This window comes from Salvelinus fontinalis, chromosome 3 (genome assembly GCF_029448725.1).
Source record: "Salvelinus fontinalis isolate EN_2023a chromosome 3, ASM2944872v1, whole genome shotgun sequence".
NCBI classification, from domain to species: Eukaryota; Metazoa; Chordata; class Actinopteri; order Salmoniformes; family Salmonidae; genus Salvelinus; species Salvelinus fontinalis.
Window position 1 is genome coordinate 59380347 of NC_074667.1, and position 22061 is coordinate 59402407.

Below are 22061 nucleotides of genomic sequence, written 5' to 3' on the forward strand. Positions count from 1 at the left end.
TGTGTGTGTGTCTTCGTTCTCAACAACAGACTCAATAACGCAACACCCATCTCTGTTTCCTGTCATGTGATTTCCTGAGACCTGAAGGCAGAAGCTGCAGCTTATCCACAGGTCTTAGATCAGTTCTAATGTAGTAACAAGTCAACCTATAGGGGAGGATGATGAATCTAAGGTAGAGAGGAGAGAGAAACACAGAGAGAGAGAGGGAGAAACAGAGAGGGGCTGATGCGAGGCTGATATTGGGTGGGGAGTGTGTGAATGTGTGTTTGAAGGGAGCTCTGAGTGAATGTGTGTACATCGTTTAGTGACTTTGTAAGTGCGTGTGCGCATATGAGTGTGTGTGTGCGAGCATGTGTGTGTAAGATCAGGAAGCGGAACACAGTAGAGACCTAGAAGACCTTGAAGAAAGATGGAGGACAAAGAATGCAACAGCGGTGGCTTCATGAGGCTCGTATCAGGTAAACGTGTGTGTGTGTGTGTGTGTGTGTGGGCCACTTCCATCTTTTATGTGCTATCAGTTGATAGAACTAATTATCTAGCTGTTTAACGTCAGTTGATAGCACTAACTATCTAGCTGTTTAACGTCAGTTGTATGAAGATTTCATTAAAGACATAGTGTGACAGTGTGAATTTGAATTTATAATAAACAGACTACAATGGAACGGTTTGTTTGTTATAATCAACAGCTGAATATGCAGCTTTAAACTTTCAGTTTTCAGAGATGTGTGAGTGCGAGCGTGTGTGTGTGTGTGTGTGTGTGTGTGTGTGTGTGTGTGTGTGTGTGTGTGTGTGTGTGTGTGTGTGTGTGTGTGTGTGTGTGTGTGTGAGAGAGAACCTTGTCTACTTCCTCTTGTTAGGCCAGTTGTTGTTTTGTTGGTTCGTTATTTAGATCAGCTCTGAAATTAGCATATAGAATGGAATTCTATCAAATAATATCACTTGCATCATTTTATTTATTTATTAATAACTTTTTTTCTGGTTGGAGGACTTGGTGGAAACATAAAAATTAAATACGTATAGTTATATAATATATACTGAACAAAAATATAAACGCAACATGTTAATTAAGGTTTGGTCGCATTTTTTATGAGCTGAAATAAAAGATCCCAGAAATGTTCCATAATGCACAAACATCGTATTTCTCAAAAATGTTGTGCACAAATTTGTTTACGTCCCTGTTAGTGAGCATTTCTCCTTTGCCAAGATAATCCATCCACCTGACAGGTCTGGCATATCAAGAAGCTGATTAAACAGCATGATCATTACACAGGTGCACCTTGTGCTGGGGTCAATAAAAGGCCACTCTAAATGTGCAGTTTTGTCATACAACGCAATACTACAGATGTCTCAAGTTTTGAGGGAGTGTGCAATTGGCATGCTGACTGCAGGAATGTCCAACAGAGCTTTTGCCAGAGAATGTAATGTTAATTTCTCTACCATAAGCCACCTCCAACATCATTTTAGAGAATTTGGCAGTACATGCCAACCGGCCTCACAACCACAGACCACGTGTAACCACGCCAGCCCAGGTCCTCCACATCTGGCTTCTTCACCTGCGAGATCGTCGCCATCCCTTTCTCTCTACCTCTTACTTCACCCTCACTCACTCTCTTCATCCGTTCATAGATGCTCTCCTCCCTTCTCCCTCTATCATCAACCTCTTATCCCCTCCATGGACAAGAGCTGTAGCTCCATCCTTCATAGATGCTCTCCTCCCTCCTCCCTCTACCATCAACCTCTTATCCCCTCCATGGACAAGAGCTGTAGCTCCATCCTTCATAGATGCTCTCCTCCCTTCTCCCTCTATCATCAACCTCTTATCCCCTCCATGGACAAGAGCTGTAGCTCCATCCCTTCATACAGTGGGGCAAAAAAGTATTTAGTCAGCCACCAATTGTGCAAGCTCTCCCACTTAAAAAGATGAGAGAGGCCTGTAATTTTCATCATAGGTACACTTCAACTATGACAGACAAAATTTTTAAAAAAAATCCAGAAAATCACATTGTAGGATTTTTTATGAATTTATTTGCAAATTATGACCCGGAAGCCAGCCGCACCAATGTGTCGGGAGAAACACCGTATAACTGGCGACCCCAGTCAGCGTGCAAGCGCCCGGCCCGCCAAAAGGAGTCGCTATAGCGCGATGGGACAAGGACATCCCGGCTGGCCAAACCCTCCCCTAACCTGGACGACGCTGGGCCAATTATGTGCCACTTCATGGGTCTCCCGGGCGCGGCCGGCTGCGACACAGCCTGGGATCAAACCCGGGTCTGTAGTGACGTCTCTAGCACAGCGATGCAGTGCCTTAGACCGATGAGCCACCCCTCCCTGCTCATTCTGTCTCACTCTATCCATCCCTCTCTCCATCCCTCGATCCATCATTTATCCATCATGTCATTTACAAAATAGCCTCTAACACTCTACTCAGCAAATTGAATGCAGTCTATCACCGTGCCATCCGTTTTGTCACCAAAGCCCCATATACTACCCATCATTGCGACCTGTGTGCTCTCGTTGGCTGGTCCTCGCTACATATTCGTCACCAAACCCATTGGCTCCAGGTCATCTATAAGCCTTTGCTAGGTAAAGCCCTGCCTTATCTCAGCTCACTGGTCACCATAGCAACACCCACCCGTAGCATGCGCTCCAGCAGGTATATTTCACTGGCCACCCCCAAAGCCAACACCTTCTTTGGCCGCCTTACAGTTCTCTGCTGCCGATGACTGGAACAAATTGCAAAAATCACTGAAGTTGGAGACTTATATCTCCCTCACTAACTTCAAGCATCGGCTGTCAGAGCAGCTTACGGTGTAGCTGTACACAGCCCATCTGTAAATAGGCCATCCAACCAACTACCTACCTCATCCCCATATTTGTTTTTAGTTTTTTTTTTGCACTTTTGCACACCAGTATTTCTACTTGCACATCCTCATCTGCACATCTATCACTCCAGTGTTAATTGCTAAATTGTAATTACTTCACCACTATGGCCTATTTATTGCCTTACCTCCCTTATCTTATTTCATTTGCACACACTGTTTACAGATTTTCTATTGTGTTATTGACTGTATGTTTGTTTATCCCATGTGCAACTCTGTGTTGTTGTTTTTGTCACACTGCTTTGCTTTATCTTGGCCAGGTTGCAGTTGTAAATGAGAACTTGTTCTCAACTGGCCTACCTGGTTAAATAAAGGTAAAATAAATAAATAAAAATAAAATATCTCTCTCCATCCCTCTCTCCATACCTCTCTCCATACCTCTCTCCATACCTCTCTCCATCCCTCTCTCCATACCTCTCTCCATTCCTCTCTCCATCCCTCTCTCCATCCCTCTCTCCATTCCTCTCTCCATCCCTCTCTCCATCCCTCTCTCCATTCCTCTCTCCATTCCTCTCTCCATCCCTCTCTCCATTCCTCTCTCCATCCATCTCTCCATCCCTCTCTCCATTCCTCTCTCCATCCCTCTCTCCATTCCTCTCTCCATCCCTCTCTCCATCCCTCTCTCCATTCCTCTCTCCATCCCTCTCTCCATCCCTCTCTCCATTCCTCTCTCCATTCCTCTCTCCATTCCTCTCTCCATTCCTCTCTCCATACCTCTCTCCATCCCTCTCTCCATTCCTCTCTCCATCCCTCTCTCCATCCCTCTCTCCATTCCTCTCTCCATCCCTCTCTCCATCCCTCTCTCCATTCCTCTCTCCATCCCTCTCTCCATCCCTCTCTCCATTCCTCTCTCCATTCCTCTCTCCATTCCTCTCTCCATTCCTCTCTCCATTCCTCTCTCCATTCCTCTCTCCATCCCTCTCTCCATTCCTCTCTCCATCCCTCTCTCCATCCCTCTCTCCATTCCTCTCTCCATTCCTCTCTCCATTCCTCTCTCCATTCCTCTCTCCATTCCTCTCTCCATTCCTCTCTCCATTCCTCTCTCCATCCCTCTCTCCATTCCTCTCTCCATTCCTCTCTCCATCCCTCTCTCCATTCCTCTCTCCATCCCTCTCTCCATCCCTCTCTCCATTCCTCTCTCCATCCCTCTCTCCATCCCTCTCTCCATCCCTCTCTCCATTCCTCTCTCCATTCCTCTCTCCATCCCTCTCTCCATTCCTCTCTCCATTCCTCTCTCCATCCCTCTCTCCATTCCTCTCTCCATCCATCTCTCCATCCCTCTCTCCATTCCTCTCTCCATCCCTCTCTCCATACCTCTCTCCATCCCTCTCTCCATCCCTCTCTCCATTCCTCTCTCCATCCATCTCTCCATCCCTCTCTCCATTCCTCTCTCCATCCCTCTCTCCATTCCTCTCTCCATCCATCTCTCCATCCCTCTCTCCATTCCTCTCTCCATCCCTCTCTCCATCCCTCTCTCCATTCCTCTCTCCATTCCTCTCTCCATTCCTCTCTCCATTCCTCTCTCCATTCCTCTCTCCATTCCTCTCTCCATCCCTCTCTCCATTCCTCTCTCCATCCCTCTCTCCATTCCTCTCTCCATTCCTCTCTCCATCCCTCTCTCCATTCCTCTCTCCATCCCTCTCTCCATCCCTCTCTCCATTCCTCTCTCCATCCCTCTCTCCATCCCTCTCTCCATCCCTCTCTCCATTCCTCTCTCCATTCCTCTCTCCATACCTCTCTCCATTCCTCTCTCCATTCCTCTCTCCATCCCTCTCTCCATTCCTCTCTCCATCCATCTCTCCATCCCTCTCTCCATTCCTCTCTCCATCCCTCTCTCCATTCCTCTCTCCATCCCTCTCTCCATCCCTCTCTCCATTCCTCTCTCCATCCCTCTCTCCATCCCTCTCTCCATTCCTCTCTCCATTCCTCTCTCCATTCCTCTCTCCATTCCTCTCTCCATTCCTCTCTCCATCCCTCTCTCCATTCCTCTCTCCATCCCTCTCTCCATCCCTCTCTCCATCCCTCTCTCCATCCCTCTCTCCATTCCTCTCTCCATCCCTCTCTCCATTCCTCTCTCCATCCCTCTCTCCATTCCTCTCTCCATTCCTCTCTCCATTCCTCTCTCCATCCCTCTCTCCATTCCTCTCTCCATTCCTCTCTCCATTCCTCTCTCCATTCCTCTCTCCATTCCTCTCTCCATTCCTCTCTCCATTCCTCTCTCCATTCCTCTCTCCATCCCTCTCTCCATTCCTCTCTCCATCCCTCTCTCCATCCCTCTCTCCATCCCTCTCTCCATCCCTCTCTCCATTCCTCTCTCCATCCCTCTCTCCATTCCTCTCTCCATCCCTCTCTCCATTCCTCTCTCCATTCCTCTCTCCATTCCTCTCTCCATCCCTCTCTCCATTCCTCTCTCCATTCCTCTCTCCATTCCTCTCTCCATTCCTCTCTCCATTCCTCTCTCCATTCCTCTCTCCATTCCTCTCTCCATTCCTCTCTCCATCCCTCTCTCCATTCCTCTCTCCATTCCTCTCTCCATTCCTCTCTCCATTCCTCTCTCCATTCCTCTCTCCATTCCTCTCTCCATTCCTCTCTCCATTCCTCTCTCCATTCCTCTCTCCATTCCTCTCTCCATTCCTCTCTCCATCCCCCCAATAGAGGAGAGCTGTAGCTCCACTGTGACAGACGAGTTGTGTGTTAATAACTACCAGACTGAGATCTTCAACCAGCTCCCCAGCTCTCTGGCCCGACGACGGACCCACCACCACCACCAGGACAGGGGGACCACAGAGACATCGCACCCAGTAGAGAAGCACCCTGGACTGGCAGGAGAAGCCAGAGACAGGGCCCTTACTCAGCCGATCAGGAGCCTGCCGGTCTGTATGCAGAGGAAGAGAGAGGCAAGGTGAGGGATCGAGAGGTTGTTTCACACACACATACAAATATTCTCCAAACTGTTGCAAGAATAAGGGTCACGGAGGCAGCGTTGCAAGTTGCTTTGCCATTCTCTGTTTCAGTGTTTATGTTATCATATAAGGTAGGGTGAGAGAGTTGGGTGTGTGTGGATGTGGATGTGTGTGACGCAGCTGTATAATGATACAAGATATACGATTTTTTTAAATACTTGCTTGTAAGAGGTGTGTCATCTGTCAATCAGGGACCTGAGGCACCTGCAGACGCGTACTGTTGGCCGATGGGAGTCATGGAAACGGAACCAGAGTATAAACAGGAAGAGGCTCGGGGAGCAGGTGGGCGAGGCAATGTCAAGGCTTTTGCCATGGAGCAGCACCTTCCACACCATTGAAGGTGAGAGGGATTGAGAGTGGGAGTGGGAGTGCGTGTGTTGCCCAACCCCACCTCAAACTTGTATATCAAACATACCATTTAAAAAATGCTTGCTATTTCCTCATAAAACATGATGTTATCTCCCTGAGGACGATGAGCTGGCCAATCAGCGGTCTACTTGCATGAATCATTGTTTTATGACCAGTATACGCCCACACCATTCAGACACAGAAAATCTGCTTTTTAACACACATAATTACCTTGTTTGGGAAGGACAACTATTTCACTCATATTGTAAGTAATTATAGGTCATATTTCACAGAAATGTGGAAACACCGGACACTATCTTTACGGCGTGTAAATACTGAGGCACGTTCAGCATGGCACAACGTTTTGGAGTGTTCAGATAGAAATATGTTACGTAGAACTAACATGCAACGTTGGACAGCGTTTGGCATCTGAACACTCCAAAACGTTGTGCCATGTGTGGGCGTATACCGGTAATATATACCTGCTTCACCACCACCACCTGTCTCTCTCTCCCCTCCAGGTAGATTCGGTGTAGGCGTATACCGGTAATATATACCTGCTTCACCACCACCACCTGTCTCTCTCTCCCCTCCAGGTAGATTCGGTGTAGGCGCATACCGGTAATATATACCTGCTTCACCACCACCACCTGTCTCTCTCTCCCCTCCAGGTAGATTCGGTGTAGGCGTATACCGGTAATATATACCTGCTTCACCACCACCACCTGTCTCTCTCTCCCCTCCAGGTAGATTCGGTGTAGGCGTATACCGGTAATATATACCTGCTTCACCACCACCACCTGTCTCTCTCTCCCCTCCAGGTAGATTCGGTGTAGGCGTATACCGGTAATATATACCTGCTTCACCACCACCACCACCTGTCTCTCTCTCCCCTCCAGGTAGATTCGGTGTAGGCGTATACCGGTAATATATACCTGCTTCACCACCACCACCTGTCTCTCTCTCCCCTCCAGGTAGATTCGGTGTAGGCGTATACCGGTAATATATACCTGCTTCACCACCACCACCTGTCTCTCTCTCCCCTCCAGGTAGATTCGGTGTAGGCGTATACCGGTAATATATACCTGCTTCACCACCACCACCTGTCTCTCTCTCCCCTCCAGGTAGATTCGGTGTAGGCGCATACCGGTAATATATACCTGCTTCACCACCACCACCTGTCTCTCTCTCCCCTCCAGGTAGATTCGGTGTAGGCGTATACCGGTAATATATACCTGCTTCACCACCACCACCTGTCTCTCTCTCCCCTCCAGGTAGATTCGGTGTAGGCGTATACCGGTAATATATACCTGCTTCACCACCACCACCTGTTTCTCTCTCCCCTCCAGGTAGATTCGGTGTAGGCGTATACCGGTAATATATACCTGCTTCACCACCACCACCTGTCTCTCTCTCCCCTCCAGGTAGATTCGGTGTAGGCGTATACCGGTAATATATACCTGCTTCACCACCACCACCTGTCTCTCTCTCCCCTCCAGGTAGATTCGGTGTAGGCGTATACCGGTAATATATACCTGCTTCACCACCACCACCACCTGTCTCTCTCTCCCCTCCAGGTAGATTCGGTGTAGGCGTATACCGGTAATATATACCTGCTTCACCACCACCACCTGTCTCTCTCTCCCCTCCAGGTAGATTCGGTGTAGGCGTATACCGGTAATGTATACCTGCTTCACCACCACCACCTGTCTCTCTCTCCCCTCCAGGTAGATTCGGTGTAGGCGTATACCGGTAATATATACCTGCTTCACCACCACCACCTGTCTCTCTCTCCCCTCCAGGTAGATTCGGTGTAGGCGCATACCGGTAATATATACCTGCTTCACCACCACCACCTGTCTCTCTCTCCCCTCCAGGTAGATTCGGTGTAGGCGTATACCGGTAATATATACCTGCTTCACCACCACCACCTGTCTCTCTCTCCCCTCCAGGTAGATTCGGTGTAGGCGTATACCGGTAATATATACCTGCTTCACCACCACCACCTGTTTCTCTCTCCCCTCCAGGTAGATTCGGTGTAGGCGTATACCGGTAATATATACCTGCTTCACCACCACCACCTGTCTCTCTCTCCCCTCCAGGTAGATTCGGTGTAGGCGTATACCGGTAATATATACCTGCTTCACCACCACCACCTGTCTCTCTCTCCCCTCCAGGTAGATTCGGTGTAGGCGTATACCGGTAATATATACCTGCTTCACCACCACCACCTGTCTCTCTCTCCCCTCCAGGTAGATTCGGTGTAGGCGTATACCGGTAATATATACCTGCTTCACCACCACCACCTGTCTCTCTCTCCCCTCCAGGTAGTTTCGGTGTAGGCGTATACCGGTAATATATACCTGCTTCACCACCACCACCTGTCTCTCTCTCCCCTCCAGGTAGATTCGGTGTAGGCGTATACCGGTAATATATACCTGCTTCACCACCATCACCTGTCTCTCTCTCCCCTCCAGGTAGATTCGGTGTAGGCGTATACCGGTAATATATACCTGCTTCACCACCACCTGTCTCTCTCTCCCCTCCAGGTAGATTCGGTGTAGGCGTATACCGGTAATATATACCTGCTTCACCACCACCTGTCTCTCTCTCCCCTCCAGGTAGATTCGGTGTAGGCGTATACCGGTAATATATACCTGCTTCACCACCACCACCTGTCTCTCTCTCCCCTCCAGGTAGATTCGGTGTAGGCGTATACCGGTAATATATACCTGCTTCACCACCACCACCTGTCTCTCTCTCCCCTCCAGGTAGATTCGGTGTAGGCGTATACCGGTAATATATACCTGCTTCACCACCACCACCTGTCTCTCTCTCCCCTCCAGGTAGATTCGGTGTAGGCGTATACCGGTAATATATACCTGCTTCACCACCACCACCTGTCTCTCTCTCCCCTCCAGGTAGATTCGGTGTAGGCGTATACCGGTAATATATACCTGCTTCACCACCACCACCTGTCTCTCTCTCCCCTCCAGGTAGATTCGGTGTAGGCGTATACCGGTAATATATACCTGCTTCACCACCACCACCTGTCTCTCTCTCCCCTCCAGGTAGATTCGGTGTAGGCGTATACCGGTAATATATACCTGCTTCACCACCACCACCTGTCTCTCTCTCCCCTCCAGGTAGATTCGGTGTAGGCGTATACCGGTAATATATACCTGCTTCACCACCACCACCTGTCTCTCTGTCCCCTCCAGGTAGATTCGGTGTAGGCGTATACCGGTAATATATACCTGCTTCACCACCACCACCTGTCTCTCTCTCCCCTCCAGGTAGATTCGGTGTAGGCGTGAAGGCTTATTTTGTCTTCCTGAGATATTTGCTTTACCTGAACCTGCTCCTGTGTCTGGTCATCGGAGGGACTATACTCACACCCACAGTAGTCTATGACAGCGATGGTGACAGAGGTGTGTGGGTGATATATTCTTATAATGTGCCGGATGTATGCGTTGTTGTGGCAAAATGTCATATACTTAGTTGACAGTTGTTCTGTGATGTGGTTGCAGGACTACTGAGGTTTGAGGGCAATGACTCGGTTTTGGACTTCTTCGTTGGTTCGGTGAGTGTGTGTGTGTGTGTGTGTGTGTGTGTCTGTGTATTTGTGTACAGCAGTGGAGGCTGCTGAGGGGAGGATAGCTCAAGCATTTCGCTACAATTGCATTAGCACCTGCTAACCATGTGAATGTGACAAATAAAATAAGATAGATTTTTGGGGATTTTTTTATTTTTCCATGGTAATGGCTGGAACGGAGTAAATGGAATGGATGAAACCATGTGTTTGATGTATTTGATACTAGTTCTGCTCCAGTCATTACCATGAAACCATGTGTTTGATGTATTTGATACCATTCCATCTTTCACTCCAGTCATTACCACGAGCCTGTCCTCCCCAATTAAGGTGCCACCAACCTCCTGTGGAGTCCAGTGTGTGTGATTTAACCCTCTTTCTCCCTCTTTCTCCTCTCTCTCTTCCTCTTGATCACCCTCCTTCCTCTCTTCCCTCCCTCCTCCAGGGTTTTCTAGAACGTTCTCCAGTATTCTATGGGTTCTATGCACGTAGTTCTCTAGACTTGCTGTGTCTGAACACGCCCCTCCTCTTCCTCCTCGGAACCCTCACCGTCCTCATCCTCAGTCTGGTCATGGTGGTCCGCAGGTCAGACACATACACACACACATATGTTGTTTTACTATCCTTGTGGGGACCAAACAATTGATTCCCATTCAAAATCCTATTTTCCCTGACCTCTAACCTAATCCTTAACCCTAACAGTAACCCTAACCTTAACCATAAACCCTTTACCCTAACCATAACCCTAAACCTAACCATAACCCTAAACCTAACCCTTAACCCTAATTGTAATCCTAAACCCTAAACCTAAATTAGCAAAATGTCCCCACTTGTCCAAAGGTTCCTTGTTTTACTATCCTTGTGAGGACATACACACACACACTGTCTCCTTTAGCACAGGTATTCCCAGGTGTACGCGCAATACCGTCGGGGGTACGCCCCCAAAAAAGTGATTTCTTCACATTTTCACTGCCAAAATTAAATTAAACCATCTAGTGTTCAGCGAAATACCAACACAATGTCAAATACAGGTAGCCAAGTCAAATAATTAACATCCAATCACATTAAACGTTACTCTCTCACAGGAATTCCACTAACGGTCCATATGTAGCCAAACGTAGCTGCTGCTCATGTTGGTAACTGTACTGATGGCGCAAAAGCCATGACACGGAGATATAGTGGAGTGGTAACGCACGTGCAAGCAGTTGCTCCCGATGCCACTTGGGTACACTGCAGCATCCACCGAGAGACTCTTTCTGCCAAGGGAATGCCTGACAGCTTGAAAGACGTTTCGGACACTACAGTGAAAATGGTTACATTTGTTAATTAATAAATCCTCTTATGGATCTCTACAAATCGGTGTCCCACCCACGGGACGGTTGAGCTAATGTGCGCTAATGCGATTAGCATGAGGTTGTAAGTAGCAAGAAAAAAATCCAGGACAGACATATCTGATATTGGCAGAAAGCTTACATTCTTGTTAATCTAATTGCAATGTCCAATTTACAGTAGCTATTACATTGAAAGAAAACCATGCTATTGTTTGAGGAGAGTGCACAGTTATGAACTTGAAAAGTTATTAATATTCCAATTAGGCACATTTGTGCAGTCTTGATACAACATTTTGAACAAAAATACAATGGTTCATTGGGTCAGTCTAAAACTTTGCACATACACTGCTGCCATCTAGTGGCTATAATCTAAATTGCACCTGGGCAGGAATAATACATTATGGCCTTTCTCTTGCATTTCAAAGATGATGGTACATCTTTGTATTAATTCTTTGTATTATCTTTTACCAGAGCTAATGTATTATATTCTCCTACATTAATTTCACATTTCCACAAACTTCAAAGTGTTTCCTTTCAAATGGTATCAATAATATGCATATCCTTGCTTCAGGTCCTGAGCTACAGGCAGTTAGATTTGGGTATGTCATTGGGCCCCTGAACTCTCGTATTTTCTGCATTATGCAATGAAATGGGCAGCGACCATGTAACGCTTTTACAACATAGCTGGTTATCAAGGGGCAAAATATTGACACGGTTTTTTGAATTGAGAGACGAGTTTAAAGTTTTCTTTACTGATCATATTTTTCACTTGACTGACCGCTTGCATGATTAAGAGTTTCTCAAAAGACTGACCTATCTGGGTTAGGGATGGGCGGTATACCGTTTTTTGTGTTATACCGGTATTGATGCACAGACCGGTTTGGGTTTTTACTTTACCTTCTATACCGGTATTTGAATGTTTGGTTAGTTAAATGTGATACGCAGTGTGCAATGTCAAATTTGTATAGTTTACTTCGCTACTTAAGTAATCTCTCTCCACTCTCTCTATGCTGCTTTCCACACAATCCTAGCCACGCCCCCTGTCACTCAAGGAGCGCAATTGATGTTCCTCTACCACGAGACACTTGCGTTCTGTCTGGATGGTCAATGCAGCACACGCAACACTGTTGCTGACAACGATGCAGTTGTCACTATGCTTCTTAATATACATCTACTAGAATTATATAATTACACTATTAGCTTGTGTTTCTTACATCTGCAAACAGCTAGTTTGTCTTTTCTTAGCATGTTGTTCATAAATCTTGTTAGCCGCTAATGCTAATCGCTAGCTAGCTAATAAATGTACTGAGTAAGAACAAGTGTAATTTGCTATACGGCCTGATAATACCAGTGATTGTGTAGACCTAAATCAGGATGCTGTTTGTGCAACAGTGTCTTCTAAATTAAAGAGGTAAACGCAAAGCAAGAATATGTTAGCTACATGAAGTAGCTAAGAGAAAACATTCAATGTAGCTAAAGATGAAACGCCTTACAACACATTAGTTCCTACCCTGTCACAATAACTCCTCCCTGGCATTTTAGTTCGTTGTTATGTCAAACAACACTATTAAAAGTGCCCACTATTATATTCTAACTATATAATTAGAATAGACATTATATTCCAATGTTTCCAACAGTTAACCCAAGTGTTTTGCTCTAAATCCCAAGTCAAATTGCAACATTTGGTTAAAAATAAGGCCCAGATAACTTGCTCATATCGTGCAGCCCTACGTGGCAGTGTGGAAATGATCTCAAATGCAGAAATTGATCAAAATGATGACTTTTGGGGGGTTGAAGTTGAATTGAACAGTATGAAGCAATCAGAATGGAGAAAGACCCATTGAAATCACTTAGAATGTATGTTTTGCCACCCTAGGGTCATGCACTACTCATAAGCAAATGTAGAACTTTTATTATTAAAAAACATAAAATACTGTCATACCGTCAATTTAAAAAATAAATACTGTGATATATTTTGGCCATATCGCCCAGCCCTAATCTGGGTATTGTTTTTTCTCGCTTGAATGGTCTGAATCTAGGATTACAGGGACTCTCCGCAACTATATTCAATGTGTGGGACAAAATTGAGGCTATGATTAAGAAGTTGGAGCTCTTCTCTGTCTGCATTAACAAGGAAAACACACAGATCTTTCCATCATTGTATGATTCTTTTGTGTGCAAATGAACTCAAGCTTGGACAATGTCAAATGTGATATAGCGAAGCACCTGAGTGAGTTGGGTGCACAATTACTCAGGTACTTTCCCGAAACGGACGACACAAACAACTGGATTCCTTATCCCTTTACACCCTGCCTCCAGTCCACTTACCGATATCTGAACAACAGCCTCATCGAAATTGCAAATGTAATTTAATCAGAAGCCACTGACAGATTTCTGGATTGGGCTGCGCTCAGAGTATCCTGCCTTGACAAATCGCTTTGTAAACACACTGATGCCCTTTGCAACCAAGTACCTATGTGAGAGTGGATTCTCGGCCCTCAATAGCATGAAAACTAAATACAGGCACAGACTGTGTGGAAAATGATTTAAGACTGAGACTTTCTCCAATACAACCCAACATTGCAGAGTTATGTGCATCCTTTCAAGCACATCCTTCTCATTAACCTGTGGTGAGTTATTCACAATTTTCGATTAATTAAACAATAAGGTTTTATATGTAAAATGTTTAAATAAGGATCAAAATGATTGATTATAATTATTTGTGCCTTGGTCCTATAACCTGTCTAGGATCAGCGTGGCGCTAGCGGCACACCCCCCCCCCCCCCACTGAAAAACCAGTGCCGCGAAATTCAAAAAAAATATTTTTTTAAAATATTTAACTTTCACACATTAAAGTCCAATACAGCTAATGAAAGACACAGATCTTATGAATCCAGTCAACATTTCCGATTTTTAAAATGTTTTACAGGGAAGACACAATATGTAAAGATGTACATCTATTACCTAAAAACACATTAGCATAATCCACCATCTTTTATTTGTCCACCAACACCAGTAGCCATCACCAATTCGGCTAAACTAAGATATTTATAGCCCCTAACCAACAAAAAAACTCATTAGATGACAGTCTGATAACATATTTATGGTATGGGATAGGTTTTGTTAGAAAAAAGTGCATATTTCAGGTATATGGCATAGTTTACAATTGCACCCACCATCACAAATGGACTAGAATAATTACAATGAGCAACGTGTTTACCTAACTACTAATCATCAAACATTTCGTAAAAATACACAGCATACACGAATCGAAAGACACAGATCCTGTGAATACAGACAATATTTCAGATTTTCTAAGTGTCTTACAGCGAAAACACAATAAATCGTTATATTAGCTTAGCACATAGCAATTAGCAGCCCAGCATTGATTCTAGCCAAAGTGAGCGATAAAAGTCAACATCGCCAAAAGATATTAATTTTTTCACTAACCTTCTCAGAATTCTTCCGATGACACTCCTGTAACATCACATTACAACATGCATATACAGTTTGATCGAAAATGTTTATATTTCGCCACCAAAATCATGGTTAGACAATGTGAAATGTAACTCGGCTGGTCAGAATTTGTCCTTGCGCCACTTAGACAGTGATCTACTCTTATACATAAATACTCATAAACGTGACTAAAAAATATAGGGTGGACAGGGATTGATAGACAATTTAATTCTTAATACAATTGCGTTATTACATTTTTTAATTTATCCTTACTTTTCAATACAGTTTGCGCCAAGCGAAGCTACGTCAAAAAACATGGCGTCCTAAGCCACTAAAATGTTTCGACAGAAACACGATTTATCATAATAAAAATGTCCTACCTTGAGCTGTTCTTCCATCAGTATCTTGGGCAAAGGATCCTTTCTTGGGAGAAATCGTCTTTTGGTGGAAAGCTGTCCTCTTGCCATGTGGAAATGTCAACTACGTTCGGGATGAACTGAAAAGCGTTCCCAACTTTTCACATCGTTGCAAAAATAAATGTCCCAAAATCGCACTAAACGGATATAAATTGCTATAAAACGCTTTAAATTAACTACTTTGTGATGTTTGTAACTCCTATAACGAGTGAAAAGATGACCGGAGAAATATAACAGGCTAAACTAACGCTTGGAACAGGAGAGGGTCGGTGTCTTCCACGCGCGTTACGCAGCAAGAAAAGACTTGCTAGCTAAAGGTTTTTTTCATTTGTAGGGCCTGTGAACGAGCAATCGAGCCCGTTGGAATCGTCATCACGTAAGGGCATCCAGGGGAAGACGTAAGAAGTGTCCGTATAGTCATAGCAACGACAGTGCCCGTTTAAATGACTTCAGAAAAGTGGCCAACGTTTCTCAAATCTGACTCCATGTCAGGGAAATTGCTGTAGAATGGGCTCTGTTCCACTTAGAGACAAAATTTCAACTCCTATAGAAACTATAGACTGTTTTCTATCCAATAATAATAATAATATGCATATTGTACGATCAAGGATTTTGTGGGAAGCCGTTTAAAAAATTAGCCACATTAGCATAAATAGTCTAAACAGCGCCCCCATCCCCAACAAGAGCTCTATGTCACTTCCCACGAGCCGGGTTGTGACAAACTCAGACTCACTCTTATGTTTAATAAATGTATCGTACAGTGTGTGTGTGGCAGGCTTACAATGATGGCAAAAAACATTTGAGAGTGTGCTGACCCTGGTGCTAGAGGGGGTGCACCTGGAGGTTGAATGTTTGAAGGGGTACGGGACTATACAAAGTTTGGGAACCACTGCTTTAGCGCATGCCTAAACCAATCCAATGCTTTTACATTTGTAGGGAGTAGTGAACGAGTACACACTTCAGGAAGGAGAGATTATTGGGACGTAGCTAAGGATACGCTGTTAAAGATGTGTCCACAGTTACTGGCCAAAGTTGTAATATCAGCTTTATTAAAAACAATAACAATGTATCACCTCTTGTAAACAGGACGGTTGTAGGCTACAAGCACACGTGGTTGCTAGGCAACCGCTACCACATCCACATGAGCTACAAGGTGTTCTGTGGGTGGGACTTCTGTATCCATGACCCCGAGGCCGCCGCCCTCAAACTCAGCTTCATCAGGAACGAACTGAAGGTTAGGCATGGAAGTCTGTCTGCCCTTTTCAACTAACTCTCTCTCTCTCTCTCTCCATTATGATTGTTCTGCATTCGTTCCTCTGTCTGTCTCTCGTTCAAAAAGTGAGTTCACACAGAGCATCTCTTTCTTTCAGTTGTGCAATGGTCGGGGCTGGCAACTCTTTAATTTACAATACCTACAAAGGTTCTTCCTTTTCATTCTCTCTCCTTCTTTACCTTTATATTTGACACTTGTTCTCCTTTCTGTTCTATTCCTTTCTCTTTGTCCTCCCTCCCTCCCTCCCTCCCTCCCTCCCTCCCTCCCTCCCTCCCTCCCTCCCTCCCTCCCTCTCCCTCTCCCTCTCCCTCTCCCTCTCCCTCTACCTGTCCTTCTCCATCTCCCTCTCCCTCTCCCTCTCCCTCTACCTGTCCTTCTCCATCTCCCTCTCCCTCTCCCTCTCCCTCTCCCTCTCCCCTCCCTCCCAGTTATATTTAGAAGAGGAGAGGTTCCAGCAGCGTGAGGCCAGGAGGACATTGGGTCAGTGGGCACACCTCTACTCCCTGAGAGGGCTGCTCCACTTCCTGGTCCTGGTTCTACTAGGCGGAGCGTTCTGTCTCATCTACTATGCCACCATGGCCTCACAGGCTGAGAGGGTATGTGTGTATTAGTTAGTTATAGATTTAACCAGGCTGAGAGGGTATGTGTGCATTAGTTAGTTATAGATTTAACCAGGCCTCCCTCCCTCCCTCCCTCCCTCCCTCCCTCCGTCCCTCCCTCCCTCCTGCTCATCCTCCCACCCCCCTCCCTGTCTCTCTCCCCCTCCCCGTCTCCCTCCCTCTCCCCGTCTCTCTCCCCGTCCCCGTCTACCTCCCCCTCCCCCTCCCCGTCTCTCCCCCCTCTCTCAGAGTGGAGACTATTTGATCCTCCGGGTGCTTCTCCATTACCTTCCTCCCGTCGTCATCACCCTGGTCAACTTCTTCCTGCCTCACGTCTTCCGCCATATCGCTTTCTTAGAGGATTACTCCATCACCACCCAGGTCAATGCTACCCTCGTCAGGTAGGAGCATAAATGTCCAATCTTTATTGGTACACCATATCATCGTCCTCATCATCAACATCATCATCATCAATACAAAAATATTGATAACCACTGAAGTTCTCTCTTCATCATCTTAATTCTTCAACTTTCTCCTTCTCTTTCTCCTCCTCCTCTTCCTCCTCCTCCTGCTCCTCCTCTTCCTCCTCCTCCTGCTCCTCCTCCTCCTCCTCCTCCTCCTCCTCCTCCTCCTATTCCTCCTCCTCCTATTCCTCCTCCTCCTCTACCTTCTCATCCTGCTCCTCCTCCTCCTGCTCCTCCTCCTCTTCCTGCTCCTCCTGCTCCTCCTCCTCTTCTTCCTCCTCCTCTTCCTGCTCCTCCTCCTCCTGCTCCTCCTCCTCCTGCTCCTCCTCCTCCTCATCCTGCTCCTCTTCCTCCTCTTCCTGCTCCCAGGAGTATCTTCCTGAAGTTGGCCAGTCTGGGGATGTATCTCTTCTTCCTCTTCAAAAACAGCCAACAGGAAGTGAGTCATAATGACTAACCATTGTTGACAACAGCAGATCATATTGACATATTGACAGACCTTTGGCACTAAATGGACTTCATCTACACTAAACGGACTTCATACTCTATGTGTCCTCAGTGTTGGGAGAATCAGTTTGGTAAAGAGATGTACAAGCTCTCTGTGTTCGATTTCCTCGCCTGTTTCTGCAACACCTTCTTCATCGCCTATCCTAGAAAGTAAGTTAGTATTCTGCTTTCTGAAGGAATATTTCTGATGAAAACTAATTTTGCCCAATGGAACAGAGCACTTGTGGAACCCTCGCTTTCACCTGTCCAATCATCTCTGATCAGTTCATACTGTAGACAATTCTGGGGGTTGTTCACCAACTGGGACTTGAAGTCCAGCAACTGTCAACTCAACAACTTAGCTGTCGCATCAAGGGATCCAAACTTCTTGACAAGGTTGCCAGGTGTTGGGTTGCTACAATACTTTAACTATGCAACGTGTGTTTTGGATGTTTTCTAGCAGTATCCTTCATCTTGTCGTCCCTTCATCCCTCCTCGCAGGTGGTTGGTGGACAGGTACCCATCGTCTTGGCTGGCGCGGTTGTCAGGGAAACAGCATTTCCTGATCCCGTTCAATGTTCTAGACCTGGTGTACAGTCAGACGGTCACCTGGGTAGGACTGTTCTACTGTCCCATGCTGCCATTTATAGAGACAGTCAAACTGACAGCCATTTTTTACATCAAGAAGGTGAGTGTTGTTGTTATTTACATAACTCTTTCTCTCAACAAATCATCTCTCACTGTTTCATTTCTCACCTCTGCCTTGCTCTCTCTCCCTCCCTCTCCCTCCCTCTCTCCCCCCCTCACCCCCCCCCCCTCCTCTCAGTTGACAGTTCTCCAGTGCTGTGTTCCGGCCCAGAGAATGTTCCGTGCCTCCAGTTCTTCAGTTCTGTTCCACTTCATGTTACTACTGGGTCTCATCATGGCAGTCATCACCCTCGGAAGTAACCTACAACAGTAAGACCTCCCTCTTCTCTTTCTCTTCTCTTTCACTCCTGTTTCACTCTACTAGAACCACCCTCCAACAGTAAGACCTCCCTCCTCTCTTTCTCTTCTCTTTCTCTTCTCTTTCACTCCTGTTTCACTCCTGTTTCACTCTACTAGAATCACCCTCCAACAGTAAGACCTCCCTCCTCTCTTTCTCTTCTCTTTCACTCCTGTTTCTCTCCTGTTTCACTCCTGTTTCACTCTACTAGAATCACCCTCCAACAGTAAGACCTCCCTCCTCTCTTTCTCTTCTCTTTCACTCCTGTTTCTCTCCTGTTTCACTCCTGTTTCACTCTACTAGAATCACCCTCCAACAGTAAGACCTCTCCTCTCTTTCTCTTCTCTTTCACTCCTGTTTCACTCCTGTTTCACTTTACTAGAATGACCCTCCAACAGTAATTATGAAAGAAATGGAAACAGATCATAAATGACTCATCTGGTTCCTTGAGTCTGATTCCTCTCAAGGTTTCTTCCTATCCGCAAAGCACTGTACTTGTTCTCTCCTCTATTTCCCCCTTGCCACCCCCCCCCCCCCCCCCAGGTTTGAACCTTCCTCCAGCTGTGGGCCGTTCGTGGGCAGCGCTACAGTGTTTAATGTAACAGCTGTGTGTGTGGATAGTCTACCAGGACCGGCCCAGTCCACCCTGAGATACCTGTCCTCAGAGGCCTTCGTTCTGCCGCTGATACTGGCGCAGATGTAGGTGATATAGATCATATACACATACACACACACATACACACACACCGGCCTGCCACCCACTGCTACTGGCTCAGAGGTGCAATAGGTGAAATAGAACCTGACTCCTCTCATAGATACTGTTTCTTACAGATCATAGAAATATAATGAATAGAACATGACACGTTCTTGTTGCCATGGATGTAAATGTTACAGATCGTATATCATCTTACCATTTTCCCCAGTGTTGTCCTGACCTCCTTTGAGTCGCGGAGGAGAGCCAATGGAAAAGCCATCGAGAGACTGAAGGACATGCTGGTGATGGTAGGTTACCTACTGATAACAGTATTAGTTAAGCCTAACCCAGCTGCTGAAGATAGGTTTGTGTCTACATAGTAAGAAAGTTCAAATAGTGCAATACATTCATTCATTCTCTCTCTCTCTCTCTCTCTCTCTCTCTCTCTCTCTCTCTCTCTCTCTCTCTCTCTCTCTCTCTCTCTTTCTCTTTCTCTTTCTCTTTCTCTTTCTCTTTCTCTTTCTCTTTCTCTTTCTCTTTCTCTTTCTCTCTTTCTCTTTCTTTCTCTGTTTTGCTCCCCCAGAGCACCTCAGATAAGCATTTTCTGCTGAAGCAGCACACTCTCTCACTCAGACGCCAGAAGAAAACCTTCAAGGCCCCCACCACTGTTTCAGGCACTAGAGAGGGCAGCTCTACCACCATGAAGGACCCCTCAGCAGGCATCAGAGAGGGCAGCCATATCGCCGGACCCCTCTGAATGACCCCTCTGCACAGCCTACAGGCGATGACAGCCCATCATAAAGATAGATAGAAGACCCTAGTCCCAAAAAGCCAGTTTTAGCATGTGCAGCGACATTCGAGACTTTCACCATTCTGAAGTAGTCAACTGAGTGGAACTACCTATGGTATAAGGAAGTATCACATGATTCCATCCAGGTCATCAGGAGGGTTCAACCAAAGAATTATACTCGTGAGGAAACATTCCATAACTGCAGGTAGCTGTAAATTGACAACCTTGGCTTTATACCTGTTCAAACGACACACTCTAGGTTGCAGTGTGCACCCTTTCAGTTTGTTTACCAACTCATAGAAGTAGTAGATGAAGAAAATGAACTACTTCGAAATGAAGATTGCCTCAATGGCGCTTCCCATGCTCCCACAGACGTCCTATTGGGACAGATACAATGTTGTGTTCTCTAACTATCTCTATGCAGCCCATAGAGTTAGAAATAGAGCCCACCACCTATCATTGTGCCAAATGCACCCTTTATCCAACTCTATGGAGCAGACATAGCCAAATGGCACCCTATTCCATATTTAGCACACAAAAGTAGTAGTAGATGTGACCTTTGAGCTTTTTGTCACTCCCTAACATTCAGGGTTTATTGCTCTGGGCTGTACCTAAATGTCATATACAATATTAAGAACAACAAGAGTAAAGTTACAGTACTAGTGTTACTGTACTGATGTGTTTAATAGCTGTGATGAGGTTGTTAAAGCTTAACTCTCAGGTATGTTGTATCATTGGGGATGATGTTGCTATATAGGCTGTACCTGTAAACAGTGTTAAGGACAGAGTACTACTAATGTGTACTGTTAGAATGCTGATGTGTACTGTTAGAATACTGATGTGTACTGTTAGAATACTGATGTGTACTGTTAGAATGCTGATGTGTACTGTTAGAATACTGATGTGTACTGTTAGAATGCTGATGTGTACTGTTAGAATACTGATGTGTACTGTTAGAATACTGATGTGTACTGTTAGAATGCTGATGTGTACTGTTAGAATACTGATGTGTACTGTTAGAATGCTGATGTGTACTGTTAGAATGCTGATGTGTACTGTTAGAATGCTGATGTGTACTGTTAGAATACTGATGTGTACTGTTAGAATACTGATGTGTACTGTTAGAATACTGATGTGTACTGTTAGAATGCTGATGTGTACTGTTAGAATGCTGATGTGTACTGTTAGAATACTGATGTGTACTGTTAGAATACTGATGTGTACTGTTAGAATACTGATGTGTACTGTTAGAATACTGATGTGTTTAATGGTGTGAAATATACATGTAAAAGCTCTTACTATGAAATAGATGTTGTTTCTGCACCAGCTTGAGTTTTTTTTAATACATTTTATATAGTTGATCAAATACTGTTTTTAAATGTGAACTTCTATGAATGAAGGTATAAAAGAGCTTCTATTAAAAGTCTGTGTTGTTATGTCACTGTTCTGTTGTTGTTTTCTCAAAACCCTGGTTCCTTGTGTCATCCATTCATAACTTAACCGTGTCTGAATTTAGCCTGTTAAGTTGTAGTAGGTTAGTAGTCATAGTGTTGTCTAGATGGACAGTATAGTTGTAGTAGGTTAGTAGTCATAGTGTTGTCTAGATGGACAGTATAGTTGTAGTAGGTTAGTAGTCATAGTGTTGTCTAGATGGACAGTATAGTTGTAGTAGGTTAGTAGTCACAGTGTTGTCTAGATGGACAGTATAGTTGTAGTAGGTTAGTAGTCATAGTGTTGTCTAGATGGACAGTATAGTTGCAGTAGGTTAGTAGTCATAGTGTTGTC

General features: G+C 45.4%; 1 protein-coding gene across 2 annotated transcripts; it reads left to right on the forward strand.

Annotated features, from left to right (window-relative positions):
* Positions 1-104: 104 nt before the first annotated feature.
* On the forward strand, positions 105-21712 carry LOC129851217 (transmembrane channel-like protein 7). 2 transcript variants are annotated; one of them, XM_055917607.1, is made up of 16 exons: positions 105-458; positions 5535-5781; positions 6034-6182; positions 9487-9621; positions 9721-9773; positions 10228-10367; positions 16072-16219; positions 16687-16854; positions 17107-17258; positions 17691-17760; positions 17881-17978; positions 18309-18495; positions 18634-18764; positions 19336-19491; positions 19716-19794; positions 20070-21712. In XM_055917607.1, the coding sequence occupies exons 1-16, from the start codon at positions 410-412 to the stop codon at positions 20241-20243; spliced, it is 2136 nt and encodes a 711-aa protein (XP_055773582.1). In that variant the 5' UTR covers positions 105-409; the 3' UTR covers positions 20244-21712. The 2 variants fall into 2 exon arrangements, with proteins under 2 accessions (XP_055773582.1, XP_055773583.1); XM_055917608.1 differs by lacking the exon at positions 9487-9621.
* The last annotated feature ends 349 nt before the right edge of the window (positions 21713-22061 follow it).

What these genes read in the sequence shown, in the direction of transcription:
- LOC129851217 (XM_055917607.1), top strand. Translation starts at nt 410, where the DNA reads ATGGAGGACAAAGAATGCAACAGCGGTGGCTTCATGAGGCTCGTATCA. An exon ending in TGACAGCGATGGTGACAGAG is followed by an intron (nt 9,622 to 9,720) that starts GTGTGTGGGTGA and finishes ATGTGGTTGCAG; the next exon opens with GACTACTGAGGTTTGAGGGC. An exon ending in CTGGTCATGGTGGTCCGCAG is followed by an intron (nt 10,368 to 16,071) that starts GTCAGACACATA and finishes TCTTGTAAACAG; the next exon opens with GACGGTTGTAGGCTACAAGC.